The sequence below is a fragment of the Suillus paluster genome (assembly GCF_016628075.1).
Source record: "Suillus paluster strain FC165 chromosome Unknown EDB91scaffold_140, whole genome shotgun sequence".
NCBI lineage: Eukaryota > Fungi > Basidiomycota > Agaricomycetes > Boletales > Suillaceae > Suillus > Suillus paluster.
This window is the reverse complement of record NW_024537700.1, coordinates 5,662-23,328: the sequence shown is the minus strand read 5'-3', so window position 1 is coordinate 23,328 and position 17,667 is coordinate 5,662. Positions and strand designations below refer to the sequence as shown.

General features: G+C 48.2%; 9 protein-coding genes across 9 annotated transcripts; 5 read left to right on the top strand and 4 right to left on the bottom strand.

The window, feature by feature from the left end:
- Positions 1-2,606: 2,606 nt before the first annotated feature.
- Positions 2,607-3,363, top strand: EDB91DRAFT_1240013 (glycosyl transferase family 90-domain-containing protein; the record flags this gene model as incomplete). The annotated part of the gene is made up of 4 exons (XM_041321943.1): positions 2,607-2,738; positions 2,856-2,941; positions 3,042-3,245; positions 3,300-3,363. The coding sequence occupies 4 exons, from the start codon at positions 2,607-2,609 to the stop codon at positions 3,361-3,363; spliced, it is 486 nt and encodes a 161-aa protein (XP_041170260.1).
- Positions 3,364-3,499: 136 nt separating this feature from the next.
- EDB91DRAFT_1171642 (uncharacterized protein) lies at positions 3,500-3,882 on the top strand. The gene has a single exon (XM_041320226.1). It carries the CDS (start codon positions 3,682-3,684, stop codon positions 3,862-3,864), a length of 183 nt encoding a protein of 60 aa, XP_041170259.1. The 5' UTR covers positions 3,500-3,681; the 3' UTR covers positions 3,865-3,882.
- A 925-nt stretch (positions 3,883-4,807) lies between these two features.
- EDB91DRAFT_1171637 (uncharacterized protein) lies at positions 4,808-5,304 on the bottom strand (the record flags this gene model as incomplete). The annotated part of the gene is made up of 3 exons (XM_041320225.1): positions 4,808-4,901; positions 4,986-5,204; positions 5,272-5,304. Coding segments are annotated over 3 exons (296 nt in total), but the record flags the coding sequence as incomplete, so codon positions are not given.
- Positions 5,305-5,944: 640 nt separating this feature from the next.
- EDB91DRAFT_154600 (uncharacterized protein) lies at positions 5,945-6,609 on the top strand. The gene has a single exon (XM_041326259.1). The coding sequence runs from the start codon at positions 6,049-6,051 to the stop codon at positions 6,541-6,543; it is 495 nt and encodes a 164-aa protein (XP_041170257.1). The 5' UTR covers positions 5,945-6,048; the 3' UTR covers positions 6,544-6,609.
- A 911-nt stretch (positions 6,610-7,520) lies between these two features.
- EDB91DRAFT_154497 (uncharacterized protein) lies at positions 7,521-8,216 on the bottom strand. Its single transcript, XM_041326258.1, has 4 exons — positions 8,130-8,216; positions 8,047-8,074; positions 7,938-7,995; positions 7,521-7,884 (listed from the first exon to the last, which is right to left on the bottom strand). Exons 2-4 carry the CDS (start codon positions 8,062-8,064, stop codon positions 7,637-7,639), a joined length of 324 nt encoding a protein of 107 aa, XP_041170256.1. The 5' UTR covers positions 8,065-8,074; positions 8,130-8,216; the 3' UTR covers positions 7,521-7,636.
- Positions 8,217-8,313: 97 nt separating this feature from the next.
- EDB91DRAFT_1063083 (glycosyl transferase family 90-domain-containing protein) lies at positions 8,314-10,714 on the top strand (the record flags this gene model as incomplete). The annotated part of the gene is made up of 6 exons (XM_041314586.1): positions 8,314-8,801; positions 8,969-9,348; positions 9,402-10,090; positions 10,208-10,293; positions 10,393-10,596; positions 10,651-10,714. The coding sequence occupies 6 exons, from the start codon at positions 8,314-8,316 to the stop codon at positions 10,712-10,714; spliced, it is 1,911 nt and encodes a 636-aa protein (XP_041170255.1).
- A 136-nt stretch (positions 10,715-10,850) lies between these two features.
- EDB91DRAFT_1171608 (uncharacterized protein) lies at positions 10,851-12,533 on the top strand. The gene is made up of 2 exons (XM_041320224.1): positions 10,851-11,082; positions 12,377-12,533. The coding sequence occupies exons 1-2, from the start codon at positions 11,033-11,035 to the stop codon at positions 12,507-12,509; spliced, it is 183 nt and encodes a 60-aa protein (XP_041170254.1). The 5' UTR covers positions 10,851-11,032; the 3' UTR covers positions 12,510-12,533.
- A 1,015-nt stretch (positions 12,534-13,548) lies between these two features.
- EDB91DRAFT_1171602 (uncharacterized protein) lies at positions 13,549-14,084 on the bottom strand (the record flags this gene model as incomplete). Its single annotated transcript, XM_041320223.1, has 4 exons — positions 13,549-13,731; positions 13,786-13,807; positions 13,876-13,997; positions 14,052-14,084. Coding segments are annotated over 4 exons (329 nt in total), but the record flags the coding sequence as incomplete, so codon positions are not given.
- A 2,925-nt stretch (positions 14,085-17,009) lies between these two features.
- Positions 17,010-17,372, bottom strand: EDB91DRAFT_154203 (uncharacterized protein). Its single transcript, XM_041326257.1, has one exon. The coding sequence runs from the start codon at positions 17,300-17,302 to the stop codon at positions 17,090-17,092; it is 213 nt and encodes a 70-aa protein (XP_041170252.1). The 5' UTR covers positions 17,303-17,372; the 3' UTR covers positions 17,010-17,089.
- Between the last annotated feature and the right edge of the window lie 295 nt (positions 17,373-17,667).

Here is a 17,667-nt window from a genome sequence, read left to right as displayed (position 1 = left end):
AGAATATGTTTGTAAACATATATGTACCTATCCCAGCCCTTATTTTACCTCCTAGAGCGCCCTATATCATGTACTGTGCTGTACTACCATAAAATAGAAAATAGCTACACATTTTTTGAGCTTTAGGTATATAGACTTGTAAATATGATCCCCAACATCCCTTCTATAGTATATGCAACATATAAGGAGCCTAGGTCAACAGGATCAGTCCCTGTGGTGCTATGTGCTTACCCTCTCCTAGTGGTTCACCCCATGGGAAATTTTTTCCTGCAGCTCCAGCCCTCCAGGTTGGTAGGGTGCCTGTTCCTACTGATATCTAGAATATATAAATCACATAGCTGTATGAGAATAGCAACAGAATCCTTCTCTAGAATGGAATATCTCCTCTTGGCTATACTACTGCATATTTTCGCATTTTTAAGGTTTTGCCATTGCACAAACTATCCAAACTGTTTATAGTTAACTTCTAGTACATATATCAAGTCGTTTTATGGCATTCCTCCGCTCGTCCGACTTCCCGTGCGTCGGAACCAAACCCCACACTCTCACATCCATCCCCTCCGTTCTGCTCTGCATCGGACTTTGTCCAAGCAGTCCCTTCCGCTCCGCTTCTACTGTTGGTTCCGACCACAGTAGTCTCCTGCCTCCCTCCTGTCAGGCGGAACAACCCCCACCCGACTTTCCCGCGCTCACCTAGTAGTCTGCCAGTCCTCCTTCAGAGGACCCCCGTTCCGACATCCTGTCAGAACTCATAGAACTCGTGTCGGACTACACTCCGAAATTAGGGGCACGTACTTGGGTAAGGGCGCAGCACACGAGCTGAAGCCAAGCCCCTCAGACTCCGCTTTACCCTTGAGCACGGTCTTAACAAGAAGTTCCCACAGTAGGTGGCTGAAAATGCGAACATGTGGGCTTATACAGTGTACAACCACTGGTTGACACACCATCATTCCTTGACACACTCGGCCATAACTCATTAAATTCATGTTTGATCAACCTTGTGATTCTGTAGTTAGGTCTATAGGTACATCTAGTAGGCATGGAATTTTTTTTGACCAATCTCACTGAGCAATGTTTCATATATGAATGGATTCTTACCAAAATGTGGCTCAAAATGGAGCATCAACTTTGTAAAGTCAGGTGTACTGGGCAATACAGGTTATCATGTTGCTACAAAAACTACATCAGTCAGTAGGTGACACATTCACCAAAGTGTAGACCATAAATTGTGGCAAAAGCATTGATATTTCGCTGTGTCCGAACGTAGATTATGCAGAGGCCACTGAAGCGTGACACAGCAAGGCACTTAGGGACATGGGAACCAAAAACACATCAATTTGTATTGACGCATCAACAATGAATGTGCTTTGGCATCAAGCTCAGCTGTTACCCTCGAGGATATGACACAGGATGATGAAACAGAGTCTGAGGATTCAGGAGAAGAATTTGAGAGCTAGCGAGGTTTGTGTCGAAGTGGATCGTGTGTGTGATAGCGTTATCGCAGTGATATGTCACGCTGGTCACAGGTGTGTCAACGATAGGTTTCATGTGACATTACTTGCCCAAGCTCAAATACACTCCCATACATTATTATCGTCAATTATTAAAATTCTAGTACCTCAGTCGTATATATTGAACTATTTATTATCATTCTAGCGCTTAGAAACTGCGATTTTCGAGGTGTTTGGTGTACAGGAGGGCAATTGACACTTGCTGTGTCAACCAGTGGTTGTACACTGTATATATATACAGCAAGATTTGTAATTTAGGAATGTAGGATTATGGATACATTCCCCATGGACAGTGGACAATTAGAGTAGATGATGTATCGGACTTTTTGGCTAATAGTCCATAAAAGATATATCTATATGACACTATCGGCTGGATGATCTGCCCACATTTAGGGCGGTGTTCAGCCCTCATGATAACCCTAACGTGTTTATCACACACGATATGAGAAGAGCCGTAGAAGCGGGCGAAAGGGGAGAATGTATGATTTCCGTTTCCGTCGCAAGTGCCTTAACCAACATTTCATCATTTTAGATATCGATCCTCTTAATGAAGATCCGGCACCATTCACCAGCGGCTGGATCCATGCATGTCCCTTGGACTCCGTCGCACGAAACCCACTCCGGTCCCCATCCACCACTCAAAAAGCAAAAACCTTCATCTACGACCACCTCCAAGCAATGGACCCCTGCGCACATCCCTCCCACCTTTCCCAACATGGCCAATTCCTCGCTCACGGCACAGGACCCTCCGCCAACCCCTTCCCTGTCCCGCAATTCAGTTACTGCTCCAGTCCTCTACACGCTGATATCCGAGTACCCGTACCTTTATCATGGGTGGATGACGTCGAAGGCGAAAGAGATGAAGAAGGTGCATGGGAGAAAAATGAAGATGAGCGGCTTCTTTAGAGGGGGCTTAATACGGGCGTTCATCATGCGAGCGATAGACCTCAGGCTTGGAGGGATTCGCAGAGGGATCGATTAGTGGAGATTGCGCAGAGGACAGATGGGAGCATTAAGGTGTTGATCATGGACGATCATGGGGATGGGGAGGGGATGGAGGTGGAAGAAATGAAGAAGGCGAGGATGAACCCTGCGATGCTCGATATTGCGTTTGCGGGGAGTCCTAGCCAGTGCGAGCCTGAAACATGTAGGGAGTTGGAGGAGGGGTTTGAGTGGAGGAGGAGGATGAGTGTTAGGGATGCGGGAAAATGTATGTATGTGCTTGATGTGAGTTTACATTTTTGGGTTCTACGTTGGTTTTGGCTCTTTACAGAAGCGCTACAATCAGTTTCTTGTAGCTTTCTCGTTGTTTCTGCGGAGCGGCTCACGTGTTTGTTTCGCTAGGTGGATGGCAATGGGTGGTCGAGTCGGTTTAAACGGCTTATCACGACCAACTCGCTCGTGTTCAAGTCTACGGTATATCCTGAATGGTTCGTTCCCTCCCTTCTCTCGCTCCAGTCTAACTCAACCTCACTACTTTTATGTTCCTGCTCCTCTCGTATTCCTACTCTCGTGTCCCACCCCAAACAGGTTCACAGACCGCCTCTCCCCTTGGGTTCACTACATTCCTATCCAAATCGACTACTCCGACCTCTACGACGCCCTCCTCTTCTTTCGCGGTGACCCCTCAGGCCGAGGATCTCATGAAGAGCTTGGAGCGAAGATCGCGAGGAGTGGGAGGGAGTGGAGTAGGGCGTTTTGGAGGAAGGAGGATATGACTGCTTATTTGTTTAGGTGAGTGCAGTTTGCGACCCTTTCAATACACACAAAGTCAACCGTAGTCTTCAGGTTATTCCTCGAGTATGCAAGAGTTATGAGCGAGGATAGAGACTCGCTTAATTTCGAGTTGTAAGATTTGTTGTTTGGATTATTAGGTGGGTTCGCGTCGTTTTTGGGTAGTTTTACGAGTTTTACGATTCGTGTCAGACATACCACGCGCACTCTTTGCTTCATACAGGATGCATGATTCCTACCTCCAATACGCTTTGTACCGCATACTACGCATTCGATCCCTACGCATACCACGCACGATCTCTATCGCATACAACACAGATTCTCACATCAGACACGACGCACGACTTCATACCGCACGCTTAAGTGCTGCTTTCACGACGATGGGCCTAGGCGCTGGGGACGGGGTGCGATATACCCTACCCTACTCGCTGCATACATGCACCGCTTCACTATTCTATATTGCATACCCCTATACGTATACTTCGTCTATTGCGATGGACGTGTAATTATTGATGTACATAGTATTACACGCTGGATACGTGAATTGTTGTTTCAATGTTACTTGATTTACATGTGTGCTACTGCGTTAAACTATGGCACGACGCTGAAACCAACTTGATCAGCACCAACTTGACGAGCAATTAAAATAGCTACCATGTCTTAAATTCGAGCCTTCTATCCACGACATATGTTTGCCAGCCACTGATCCGTATATTTCTTATCACGGCGGCCAGAAGGTTCTCTGGGCCCCACGGCAGGTGTTAATTTACTGGCGTGCTGTTTTACTTGTCCTCATTCTGTTCTTTCCAGTCCTTTCATGGTGTACCCTCGTCAACTGTAGGATGTTCTGAGTCGAGCACCACACGTATATACACAGTGCTACATGTTGAAGTGAGATGTGACAAGACGGTGAGGAACGTTAACTTCGTTAAGCCAGCATGCAAGTATGACAAATGGACACAACTACAAGGATGAATGGACACAGCCACTGGTTCAGGACAGTTTGAATAAAATCGATGTATCTAGATAGATACAAACATGGCTATGATAATGTGAATTGTTTTGTTTGAACGGCGCGGCATGGCCCACTTCCACCTCCCGATAATGAGATAAAAAGAAGATACGAGCACACAATTTTAATTATAACAACCTTGCATGAACTCCGAGTCTTCTACAGCATGAATGAGTGATGCTGAGGAGTATAGCGCCTGGAGTACGAGATTGTCGAGTGTCGAGGGAAGAAGAGAGAAAGTGTTGTTGAATGACACTTCTAGTGCGGAAAATAATTATGCACTGTCTTGACCCTCGAGGGACTAAAACAATTGCTGAAGGGACGATCTCATCAATTATCAACCGATCAACATCGACGATTCTGTCCGCGACGCCGCCGATACTTGTGCGCTGAATAAGCTGAGCGCGCGGGAACCATTGAACGCAGCGTTCTGGACGAATCCAGATGACGGAGAACAACATCAGGAAAAACCAATCAAGAAGAAACGACTGTCTTGACACCCCCCTCCCCCCACTGAAATTGGATCTGATCTATGATAATTCGATGACATGCACTTCCCGCAATTCGTCGGCCCTTTGTATCGGAGGCCTTGGAAGCGGATCACTGAGTTGTGACGGCGTTCATTTGGCCACGCTCTTGGACTTCTATGAACGTGCGCGTGAGGTTTCACGAGGAGTCCTGGTGTTTGATATCAGCAACTCAAGAGAATCAGTGCGAGAGGCAGCGACGGACTGAGGGCGTGATGCAAAAACTCCTGCGCAACGAGACCAAAGTGGAATTCGACGCTGAACACGATCGACTGGTATGTCTTGCCGTTCTTACCTTGTTTGGTGGGATCGTTTCACCACCCCTATAACGCCATATCTCCACCTCGAGCACGGAAAGGGTCGATAAATTCGTGAGATTGGTCCAATACTCGCGCGGAAAACGGTATGGATTCGTTGACCCTGACGCACTGCAAATGTGCACGTTCGTAAAGTCAGCCCACGTTCCAAAATGTCACTAGATGCGCACAATCTAAAGTGGCAGTCTGCTGGCATTGCATCTGTTTGAAAGTGTAGATAGGTTCTTCCTTCATCGCCACAGATGTCAATATTCAGCACATAAAAGCAAGCCGTCTTCCTACTGTCCCCTTCAGATTGATTTGAACCATATCACATACTCCCTCACAAACATTGAACAATGCGTTTTACCTTCGTCCTCCTTCTTGCTGCTGCTTTGACAGCATCAATCTCTGCAGCATCCACACTTGCCAGTGACCCTGCCGACATTGAACCACAGGGATGCCCTACCGCTTGCGTCACTAATAAACAATGCAAACACTGCGCGATTAAGCTGTGTGTGAGTATGAGTGGTTTGCATCCTGTATTGAACCACATGACTCACTGGTGTGGCAGTACCTCTTTTTATGCGAGGCCAAGCCTGGCCCCAATGCGTGAGTTACTAGTAGCGAGTTATAGGGGGAGGACTCTGAATCGGAGGACATCGGGAGCAACCAAGCTTGAAAGAAGTGGAGACATAGCAGAGAATTATCTTGTATCTGGCTGAGACAGAATGGAAAGAGAAAATGACTGCTGAACATTGAGGTGGGGCAGACATTAAGAACATGACGTGACGACTTTGAAGCTAAGGAGCTTGACGTGGCTACGCCACACTTGTCCGTGGTAGTATATGCCAGGCTAAGTGCCTCAACGCCATCTGCTAAACCAATGAAGAAGAATCACCCCAAAGGTGTTCAAACGCATACAATATGCTACCCGTCACGCACCTCAACTCTCACAGCACAAATTTATGTCCCTACCTCCCAAGCCTCATTGTCTGCTGTGGCTGATGAGATGTGTTCCTTGGCACGTGTGGCCCGCCTGTTCTTGCCGAGCAGCAGTATATCGAGTGAAGACATTTACGGCCATAACTCCTCGTCCTCGTCTGCATCTTCGTCTTCCTCTTTATCTATTATATAAGTATTGCCCAGGCCATCAGGTGAATCGAGTAAAAGGGCCAGATGCGGGAGGACGTTTCTCATCTGTGCCGAACGGCGTAAGACTTGAGGTGCGGGTAGTGAGAGGGATTGAAGATCTCCCAGTAAGATATGTGTTTGAACTCCCTGTGGTGTGTACACTCGAGCCTCTCTCAGCAATGCATGAACTTGAATATAGGTATAGGACTCGAGCTGCCTGGAGGTGGTTTATGTACAACATTGCGGGAAAGAGGGTGACTGCTTGCGGTGCGGATGCACTTGGCGGTTACAGCAGGCGCTTTTGTCTGGGTGTCTGTCTGCAACACTAGTCGTTGACTTGCCAAGTTAGCGCACGTTGGGTGCTTTGTCCCGCGTTGTGCACTTGCTTGCTGTGTTTCTTTTATTTTTCCTGCACGAGGGACACGGAGAGAGAGCGAGTGCGCGCTGTATCCATGAGGGATCAAGACATTTGATAGAGGAAGGTGTGATCAAGTTTGGCTTCTCTTTCTTCCTCAAGCTTCTGAACGGCTTGGTGTTGTTGTTGGCACTTCGACAGGCGGTAACGTGGTGCACAGTTCAGGAAGAAAGAGCTTGACGAAATGAAGGAGAAACTGCCAAAATGCGTATAGAAGCACTTAAGGTAACGAGCACTTACCAATCCGCTGGAGATCTCCATTTGTCCACATTCCCCGACTCTATGAAGTAGGGAGGGTTCTGTCAGCTCCAAACGGCCAGGCACCTGTATGCAAATGTGCGCGTGAACTTATTTCCTAATTCATGACCTCACAATGGACGATTATTTTCATGTGCGCGTGAAAAGTTTCCCCTTTTCTGAAAATGGGCCAGAAGCCTAGATTCGCTCACTCAGGACAAGGGACATGATAGCAAGGAGACCATAGTGTGCAAGGCGGAAGATGAAGGAAGATGGCAAAGGGAGAATCGAAAACCGGGATGGAAAAGGAGAGTCGCAAATCAATTGACAAACCTCCAGTTATCGACACGGTTCAAACTGCGAGCCGCATAATACACCGTACCGTCTTAACTTTGACATGTCACTTGCTATACGTCAGGCAAGCACTCGCGGGTTGCAACAAGAACATGGCAAGTTATGTACCGCATGTACCACAGTTATCACAGATGCCAATTACTCACTGGGATTTTCGCCTGAACAACCAGGCTTACTGCCCATAACGGTCAAAGGTCACAGGGACAAGTTGGAATGTGAGTTAAACGAGCAACCTGTCGCACGTCTATGTTATTCTAAGAAACTGATAAGTACCGAACATGTCTCATAAGCAGGGCGCAGAGTTGAATATTCAGAAATCTGGTCTACCCTCGAGAGATGCCGGTACACTGATAAAACTTCGAGAACGACTCTGTGACCACTTCAATGGGATGGGCACATCCCGCCTGAATCCTCCATCAACAAATGTACGCACTGTCAGCTGTCTTCGAACGGACCGCGACAGGAGTGTAGTAAGCGGGGTGTTCCCGAGCCTTGTCGGGGACCTGCAACTTGTCCGATGTGGAAATTCGGGGGAATACGTCCTGTGAAACTTTGATCTGTAACTCTGGGCGGTAGACTTGCGGGGGTCGGGCTTGTGAAGTGTGTGCGCTTCCATCGTGGTAATAACGTGCGTTCAGTAGAGCCATATAGGAGTTCACATATACTAAGGGCGTCGAATAAGCTTTTTGCGTGCAATACGGAGCTACCAAAGCGTACATTTGGACAGTAGCCACTCGATTGCAAGGTAGATGAAGTTGTTTGGCATTGCTGCGCCCTGCAGGAGGCGATAAGCCATGGCATTGTAAATGCCATAAGGGATACTCACTGTGATTATGCACGCCATCGATAGCACACTGAAAGTTGGGAATCAGTGGCAGGATGGCGAAAGAAACGATACGAAACGCATACCTTGTCAAGCATCCTGTATTGATAATGTCTCTCACGAGCGTCTGAAGTGTCCTATCTGTTCTACAATACTATCTATCAGTCAAAGAAGAAGAAACACTAGGAAAAGCCATACTTAGTGATTCATATATAATTGCATCAAATAAAGGTCCAATGGTATGTCTCAGTTTGACGTTTGACGCTCCCCATGTTTGCTCTCCGAGTCGCTCGCAAATCTGTGCGAAGTTACACCTTCCTCGTGATCTTTGGATGTACCCTCATCGCTTTCACCCTAGCCCCGATATCCATCACTAAATCAATTGGCACACCACTTAATACTAACTTTTCGGCGTACCTGCCTCTATCATATCAAGCGCATTGGCATGCACCAATTGTAGATTATCCTGCAGATCCCCCACGGTCACCTCATCTCGAATCCGACTCCTGGAGTTTAGAGTCTGATTCCCTCTACCCAGAACCTCTACTACGCCCCATACCACGCCCTGCCCATACTTTCCGCCCAGACGGTTTACTAGAAGTGAACCCAGACGGTCGACATCCCATCCTCGACCTTATCGCACGTGCCGAACAAGAGTGGGACGCCAAGCTCGCTCATGTCAGTCAAACACTACCCGAGGCAGTCCATGAGTACCGTCGCAGATACGCGAGGGCTCCTCCGCCAGGTTTTGATAAATGGTACGTCTCAGACAAGCTTAGCCGCCTTTCTTCCCTGTTTCCGCCTTGTTTCGGGTACCTTTCCTGCCTCATTTTTCTCCTACTCGCTTCATCATCTCCGTCACTCCGTGTCAAACTGTCCATCGTAAGGGCCCAAAATGTCGTGTAAACTGACAGCGGTTTTACAGGTGGGCCTACGTCAAAAAACACAACGTCCAGCTACCAGATGAATATGACCAGATCCACCTCGATCTCGCACCATTCTGGGGTATAGACCCCGTGCCCTTGGAGGCGATCCAACGCGATTGGGAGGCACACGTCCACTCATACACCCTCGCTAAATCTAGTCCGCTTGGGCCCTTGCACGTCGGAAATGAGACACTGCCTGAAGACGAGGCTGCAAGGGATCGTTTACTTATCGGCGCCAACCAGCTGATCGATCTCTTGGTTGAGGTCGAAGATGATCTGCCCACATTTAGGGCGGTGTTCAGCCCTCATGATAACCCTAACGTGTTTATCACACACGATATGAGAAGAAGAGCCGTAGAGGCGGGTGAAAGGGGCGAATGTATGATTTCCGTTTCCGTCGCAAGTGCCTTAACCGACATTTCATTATTTCAGATATCGATCCTCTTAATGAAGATCCAGCACCATTCACCAACGGCTGGATCCATGCATGTCCCTTGGACTCCGTCGCACGAAACCCACTCCGGTCCCCATCCACCACCCAAAAAGCAAAAACCTTCATCTACGACCACCTCCAAGCAATGGACCCCTGCGCACATCCCTCCCACCTTTCCCAACATGGTCAATTCCTCGCTCACGGCACAGGACCCTCCGCCAACCCCTTCCCTGTCCCGCAATTCAGTTACTGCTCCAGTCCTCTACACGCTGATATCCGAGTACCCGTACCTTTATCATGGGTGGATGACGTCGAAGGCGAAAGAGATGAAGAAGGTGCGTGGGAGAAAAAGGAAGATGAGCGGCTTCTTTGGAGGGGGCTTAATACGGGCATTCATCATGCGAGCGATAGACCTTGGAGGGATTCGCAGAAGGATCGGTTGGTGGAAATTGCGCAGAGGACAGATGGGAGCGTTGAGGTGTTGGTCATGGACGATCATGGGGATGGGGAGGGGATGGAGGTGGAAGAAATGAAGAAGGCGAGGATGAACCCTGCGATGCTCGATATTGCGTTTGCGGGGAGTCCTAGTCAGTGTGAGCCTGAAACATGTAGGGAGTTGGAGGAGGGGTTTGAGTGGAGGAGGAGGATGAGCGTTAGGGATGCGGGGAGATATAAGTATGTGCTTGATGTGAGTTTGCATTTTTGGGTTCTACGTTGGTTTTGGCTCTTTACAAAAGCGCTACAATCGGTTTCTTGTCGGTTTCTCGTTGTTTCTGCGGAGCGGCTCACGTGTTTGTTTCGCTAGATGGATGGCAATGGGTGGTCGAGTCGGTTTAAACGGCTTATCACGACCAACTCGCTCGTGTTCAAGTCTACGGTATATCCTGAATGGTTCGTTCCCCCCTTCTCTCGCTCCAGTCTAACTCAACCTCACTATTTTTATGTTCCTGCTCCTCTTGTATTCCTACTCTCGTGTCCCACCCCAAACAGGTTCACAGACCGTCTCTCCCCTTGGGTTCACTACATCCCCATCCAAATCGACTACTCCGACCTCTACGACGCCCTCCTCTTCTTCCGCGGTGACCCCTCAGGCCGAGGAGCTCATGCAGACCTTGGAGCGAAGATTGCGAGGAGCGGGAGGGAGTGGAGTAGGGCGTTTTGGAGGAAGGAGGATATGACTGCTTATTTGTTTAGGTGAGTGCAGTTTGCGACCCTTTCAATACACGCAAAGCCAACCGTAGTCTTCAGGTTATTCCTCGAGTATGCAAGAGTTATGAGCGAGGATAGAGACTCGCTTAATTTCGAGTTGTAAGATTTGTTGTTTGGACTATTAGGTGGGTTCGCGTCGTTTATGGGTAGTTTGACGAGTTTGACGATTCGTGTCAGACATACCACGCGCACTCTTTGCTTCATATAGGATGCATGATTCCTACCTCCAATACGCTTTGTACCGCATACTACGCATTCGATCTCTACGCATACCACGCACGATCTTTACCGCATACAACACAGATTCTCACATCAGACACGACGCACGACTTCATACCGCACTCTTAAGTGCTACTTACACGACGATGGGCCTAGGCGCTGGGGACGGGGTGCGATATACGCTACCCTACTCGCTACATACATGCACCGCGTCATTATTCTATATTGCATACCCCTATACGTATACTTCGTCTATTGGGATTAGTGCTGCCGTGGTCCGGTTCCGTTCGGTTCAGAGGTGGTTGGACGAGAACCAAGAACCGGACCAAGGTTCGGTTCTAGGTATTTCAATGAACCTTAGACCGAACCTTTGCGAACGGTTCGCAGCGGTCAGGTTCGGTTTTTTCTCGGTCTGAACGCGAACCGAACGCGAAAAAATTACAGCCAGGAAAAAAAAACATAGGCAAGATATTTGTACTCGTAGTTACATGTCCAATGAAGCCGCATGTCCCTCAGCCTCTACTTCTGCAGAAAGGTGCCCATTCCTATATGCTCCCTTCAGTAGTTGTAGTGCAGTGAACGTGTCAGTCGCGAGTGCATTGCGTCGGATAGTCGAAGTGATTCCTCCGCTTGAGAATGCTTGTTCGGAAGGAACGGCGCTGCCTTGAATGGGTAGATAGTCTCGCGCGATGCGCGCGAGTGTAGGGTATTGCAGCGAGTGAAGCTATTAAGTAGATTTAGCTAGTAGCGAAAAAACAAGTCAAAAAGAAAACTTACCCCCCACCAGGCCACAATGTCATCAGTCTCCTCTAGTGGCGAAGACAAGTACATGTTGAGCTCTTGACGAGGATTGTGAGTAAGGTGGTCTGATGTCTTGCGCGTCCTAATAGCCTCGCGCATCCAATCGTGGAAATGGGGACGGCATCATCAGGATCGTTGTAAAAAACGATGTCTTTGGCATCCTTTAGAGACCCGTCTGGGTTGAGGGCACACTGTGCTTCAGGTTCAGACATTGTACCGGTAGTCGAAATATATCACTCACCTTGCTCCCTTTATATGTGAATACCCAATCTCCTACTAACTCGTAGTATGCATTGACAGATCCTAAAAAAATATATCAATATATCAGATCAATCAGTTTATTGCGCTTGATTTGATGGAAAAGTCGTACCTCGAGCTTGATTGGACAGGTAGGCTTTATCGGACAGCAGGGTGTGCGGGATGCGAACCTCCGGACAGGATAAGTCGAAAAAAGTCTTGAGAATGCCAAAGGTCAAAGTGACCATGGCGAATCTTGAGGATCGAGAAGTCAAAATGACCATAAGCGTGTGCTTGAGCCTTGAAGGCGTTGCAAGGAAGATTCGGTTCCGGGTTCGGAACGGTTCGGGAAGGTCCGAACCTATAGATGAACCGCACAGGAGTTAGCGGACCACGAACCTCGTTCCGGTTCGGTCCGTGCAAAATGCTGGACCATGGACCGAACCAAGGACGAACCTGACCAATGGTCAGGTTCGAACCACGGTTCGGGACTGGACCACGGCAGCACTAATTGGGATGTACGTGTAATTATTGATGTACATAGTATTACACGCTGGATACGTGAATTGTTGTTTCAATGCTACTTAATTTACATGTGTGCTACTGCGTTAAACTATGGCACAACGCTGAAACCAACTTGATCAGCACCAATTTGACGACCAGGTTTCCGGTACCGCTGATCTGAGCCAGCGAAGCGAATGTGAAGGCAAAAGGCTAGGAGGAAGCCTTTGATATTGTTTACCATGTTCCGCGATCCAGACATGTGTCGGACTAAGTTCACCCATCTCAATGCTGATTTGCAACGACTCACTGAAAATAACTGTCATGTCTTAGATTCGAGCCTTCTATCCACGACATATGTTTGCCAGCCACTGATCTGTATATTTCTTATCACAGCGGTCAGAAAGTTCTCTGGGCCCCACGGCAGGTGTTAATTTACTGGCGTGCTGTTTTGCTTGTCCTCATTCTATTCTTTCCAATCCTTTCATGGTGTACCCTCGTCAACTGTAGGATGTTCTAAGTCGAGCACCACACGTATATACATAGTGCTACATTTTCAAGTGAGATGTGACAAGACGGTGAGGAACGTTAACTTCGTTAAGCCAGCATGCAAGTATGACAAATGGACACAACTACAAGGATGAATGGACACAGCCACTGGTTCAGGACAGTTTGAATAAAATCGATGTATCTAGATAGATACAAACATGGCTATGATAATGTGAATTGTTTTGTTTGAACGGCGCGGCATGGCCCACTTCCACCTCCCGATAATGAGATAAAAAGAAGATACGAGCACACAATTTTAATTATAACGACCTTGCATGAACTCCGAGTCTTCTACAGCATGAATGAGTGATGCTGAAGAGTATAGCGCCTGGAGTACGAGATTGTCGAGTGTCGAGGGAAGAAGAGAGAAAGTGTTGTTGAATGACACTTCTAGTGCGGAAACAAATTATGCACTGTCTTGACTCTTGAGGGACTAAAGCAATTGCTAAAGGGGCGATCTCATTAATGATCAACCGATCAACATCGACGATTCTGTCCGCGACGCCGCCGATACATATGCGCTGAATAAGCTGAGCGCGCGGGAACCATTGAACGCAGCGTTCTGGACGAATCCAGATGACGGAAAACAACATCAGGAAAAACCAATCAAGAAGAAACGACTATCTTGAAACCCCCCCCCCCCACTGGAATTGAATCTAATCTATGACAATTTGATGACATACATGCACTTCCCGCAATTCGTAGGCCCTTGGCATCGGAGGCCTTGGAAGCGGATCACTGAATTGTGACGACATTCATTCGGCCACGCTCTTGGACTTCTATGAACGTGCGCGTGAGGGTCCATGAAGAATTCTGGTGTGTGATATCAGCAACTCAAGAGAATCAGTGCGAGAGGCAGCGACGGACTGAGGGCGTGATGCAAAAACTCCTGCGCAACGAGACCAAAGTAGAATTCGACGCTGAACACGATCGACTGGTATGTCTTGTCGTTCTTACCTTGTTTAGTGGGACCGTTTCACCACCTCTATAGCGCCATATCTCCACCTCGAGCACGGAAATGGTCGATAAATTCGTGAGATTGGACCAATACTCGCGCGAAAAACCTTGACCCTGACGCACTGCAAATGTTTCGTAAAGTCAGCCCACGTTCCAAAATGTCACTAGATGCGTACAATCTAAAGCGGCAGTCTGCTGGCATTGCATCTGTTTGAAAGGGTAGATAGGTTCTTCCTTCATCGCCACGGATGTCAATATTCAGCACATAATAGCAAGCCGTCTTCCTACTGTCCCCTTCAGATAGATTTGAACCCATATCACATCCTCCCTCACAAACATTGAACAATGCGTTTTACCTTCGTCCTCCTTCTTGCTGCTGCTTTGACAGCATCAATCTCTGCAGCATCCACACCTGCCAGTGACCTTGCCGACATTGAATCACAGGGATGCCCTACCAATTGCGACTATGATAGCTAATGCAGACACTGCAAGAATAAATCGTGTGTGAGTATGAGTAGTTTGCGTCCTGTATTGAACCACATGACTCACTGGCGTGGTAGTTCCTCTATTCATGCGAGGTCAATTAGTGTGGCAGTGAGTTGTGTTGCTGCCTTCACATAGGTGCAGTATGATTGATAGCACGACGCGTGAGTTACTAGTAGTGAGTTATAGGGGGGGACTCTGAATCGGAGGACATCGGGAGCAACCAAGCTTGAAAGAAGTGGAGACATAGCAGAGAATTATTTTGTATCTGGCCGAGGCAGAATGGAGAGAGAAAATGACTGCTGAACACTGACGTGAGGCAGACATCAAGAACATGACGTGACGACTTTGAAGCTATATCGGGTTAGACGTGTAACCAGTCTGGACTACGTCTTTGAGATGTTAAGAGCTTGACGTGGCTACGCCATACTTGTCCATGGTAGTATACGGCAGGCTAAGTGCCTCTACGACATCTGCTAAACCAACGAAGAACAATTACCCCAAAGGTGTTAAAACGCATACAATACACTACCCGTCACGCACCTCAACTCTCGCAGCACAAATTGATGTCCCTACCTTCCAAGCCTCATTTTCTGCTGTGGTTGATGAAATGCGTTCCTTGGCACGCGCGACCCGCCCATTCTTGCCGAGCGGCAGTATATCGGGCGAAGACATTTGTAGCCATAACTCCTCGTCCTCGTCCGCATCTTCGTCTTTGTCTGTTATATAAGTATTGCCCAAGCTGTCAGGTGAATCAAGTAAAAGGGCCAGATGCGAGAGAACGTTTCTCGTCTGTGCCGAACGGCGTAAGACTTGAGCTGTGGGTAGTGGGAGGGATTGAAGTTCTCCCAGTAGGATATGTATTTAAACTCCCTGCGGTGTATACATTCGAGATTCTCTCGGTGATTAGTGCTGCCGTGGTCCAGTCCCGAACCGTGGTTCGAACCTGACCATTGGTCAGGTTCGTCCTTGGTTCGGTCCATGGTCCAGCATTTTGCACGGACCGAACCGGAACGAGGTTCGTGGTCCGCTAACTCCTGTGCGGTTCATCTATAGGTTCGGACCTTCCCGAACCGTTCCGAACCCGGAACCGAATCTTCCTTGCAACGCCTTCAAGGCTCAAGCACACGCTTATGGTCATTTTGACTTCTCGATCCTCAAGATTCGCCATGGTCACTTTGACCTTTGGCATTCTCAAGACTTTTTTCGACTTATCCTGTCCGGAGGTTCGCATCCCGCACACCCTGCTGTCCGATAAAGCCTACCTGTCCAATCAAGCTCGAGGTACGACTTTTCCATCAAATCAAGCGCAATAAACTGATTGATCTGATATATTGATATATTTTTTTAGGATCTGTCAATGCATACTACGAGTTAGTAGGAGATTGGGTATTCACATATAAAGGGAGCAAGGTGAGTGATATATTTCGACTACCGGTACAATGTCTGAACCTGAAGCACAGTGTGCCCTCAACCCAGACGGGTCTCTAAAGGATGCCAAAGACATCGTTTTTTACAACGATCCTGATGATGCCGTCCCCATTTCCACGATTGGATGCGCGAGGCTATTAGGACGCGCAAGACATCAGACCACCTTACTCACAATCCTCGTCAAGAGCTCAACATGTACTTGTCTTCGCCACTAGAGGAGACTGATGACATTGTGGCCTGGTGGGGGGTAAGTTTTCTTTTTGACTTGTTTTTTCGCTACTAGCTAAATCTACTTAATAGCTTCACTCGCTGCAATACCCTACACTCGCGCGCATCGCGCGAGACTATCTACCCATTCAAGGCAGCGCCGTTCCTTCCGAACAAGCATTCTCAAGCGGAGGAATCACTTCGACTATCCGACGCAATGCACTCGCGACTGACACGTTCACTGCACTACAACTACTGAAGGGAGCATATAGGAATGGGCACCTTTCTGCAGAAGTAGAGGCTGAGGGACATGCGGCTTCATTGGACATGTAACTACGAGTACAAATATCTTGCCTATGTTTTTTTTTCCTGGCTGTAATTTTTTCGCGTTCGGTTCGCGTTCAGACCGAGAAAAAACCGAACCTGACCGCTGCGAACCGTTCGCAAAGGTTCGGTCTAAGGTTCATTGAAATACCTAGAACCGAACCTTGGTCCGGTTCTTGGTTCTCGTCCAACCACCTCTGAACCGAACGGAACCGGACCACGGCAGCACTATCGGTGATGCGTGACCTTGAGCTCCTGAATATAGGTATAGAACTCGAGCTGTCTGGAGGTGGTTTATGCACGGCATTGCGGGGACGAGGATGGTTACTTGCGGTGCGGATACGTTTGGCGGTTACAGCAGGCGCTATTGTCCTGGCGTCTATCTGCAACACCAGTCGTCGACTTGCCGGGTTAGCGCACTGTGTGCTTTGTCCTGCGTTGCGCACTCGCTTGTTGTTGTTTCACTTTGTTCCTGGTGCGGTAGCGAACGATGAATGGTGGGGAGAAGAACCGGGGAGGGATTCGTCTGTAGAGGATCCGTTCATCGGAAAGGGGAAAGTTGGGAAAGAGCCTAGAGCGGAGGAGGGTGCATTTCTCTTGGGGCTTTGATCTGAACCTAAAACAATTGGTCTCGTTGTTGGTCAATACCCACAGAGGTTCAACTACGTCTTCTGTATCCGGTCACGTTCATTCTTGTGGAGAGCTCCGTGCGTCGTTTCAGTGCGCGATGTATCCATGAGGGATATAAGCTGCCATATTGAGAGTTTGTTCAGGAGGGATCGAGACGTTCGATAGAGGAAGATGTGATCAAGTTTGGCTTCTCTTTCTTCCTCATGCTTCTGAGAGCGACTTGGTGTTGCTGGTGGCACTTCGACAGCGGTAACGTGGTGCACGGTGGAGGAAGGAGGAGCTTGACGAAATGAAGGAGAATCTGAATTGAAACTCCCAAAATGCGTATAGAAGCAATTACAGCTCTTTGCATAAAGGATGGCACCGGCGTGAAATTTTGCTCATTGTACACTCACACCCCCTGTAATTCATTATCATCATGCCGTTTATAACTATTCCTGCCTCCAAAAAACACAAGAGCCTGCTAGAGCATGACAGTGACCTTGATTCCAATGGGTCCGATGAGGACGATATTCGAATGAAAGAACTTTTGGAGGAAGAGGAACCTGACTCTGACTCTGACGGCGAAGATAACGAGCCTGAGCAGTCCCAGCCCACAAAGATCCTTACACCACCTTGAGTTTCTTGTAGCTCACATCAGCACGTTCGAGCTTGCGGAAAATTGTCGTGAAATGGACAGATATGAATTGGTTTGTCGCAAGGAGGTGCATGAGCTCA

Bases quoted from the DNA above. Each gene is read 5' to 3' on its own strand.
- EDB91DRAFT_1171608 (XM_041320224.1), top strand. From the start codon at position 11,033: ATGCACCGCGTCATTATTCTATATTGCATACCCCTATACGTATACTTC. The intron at 11,083-12,376 runs CTATTGGGATTA...CCACGGCAGCAC, and splicing joins CCCCTATACGTATACTTCGT to TAATTGGGATGTACGTGTAA.
- EDB91DRAFT_1171642 (XM_041320226.1), top strand. From the start codon at position 3,682: ATGCACCGCTTCACTATTCTATATTGCATACCCCTATACGTATACTTC.
- EDB91DRAFT_154600 (XM_041326259.1), top strand. From the start codon at position 6,049: ATGTCCCTACCTCCCAAGCCTCATTGTCTGCTGTGGCTGATGAGATGT.
- EDB91DRAFT_154203 (XM_041326257.1), bottom strand. From the start codon at position 17,302: ATGCAAAGAGCTGTAATTGCTTCTATACGCATTTTGGGAGTTTCAATT.
- EDB91DRAFT_154497 (XM_041326258.1), bottom strand. The intron at 7,885-7,937 runs GTACGCTTTGGT...CGACGCCCTTAG, and splicing joins CGAGTGGCTACTGTCCAAAT to TATATGTGAACTCCTATATG.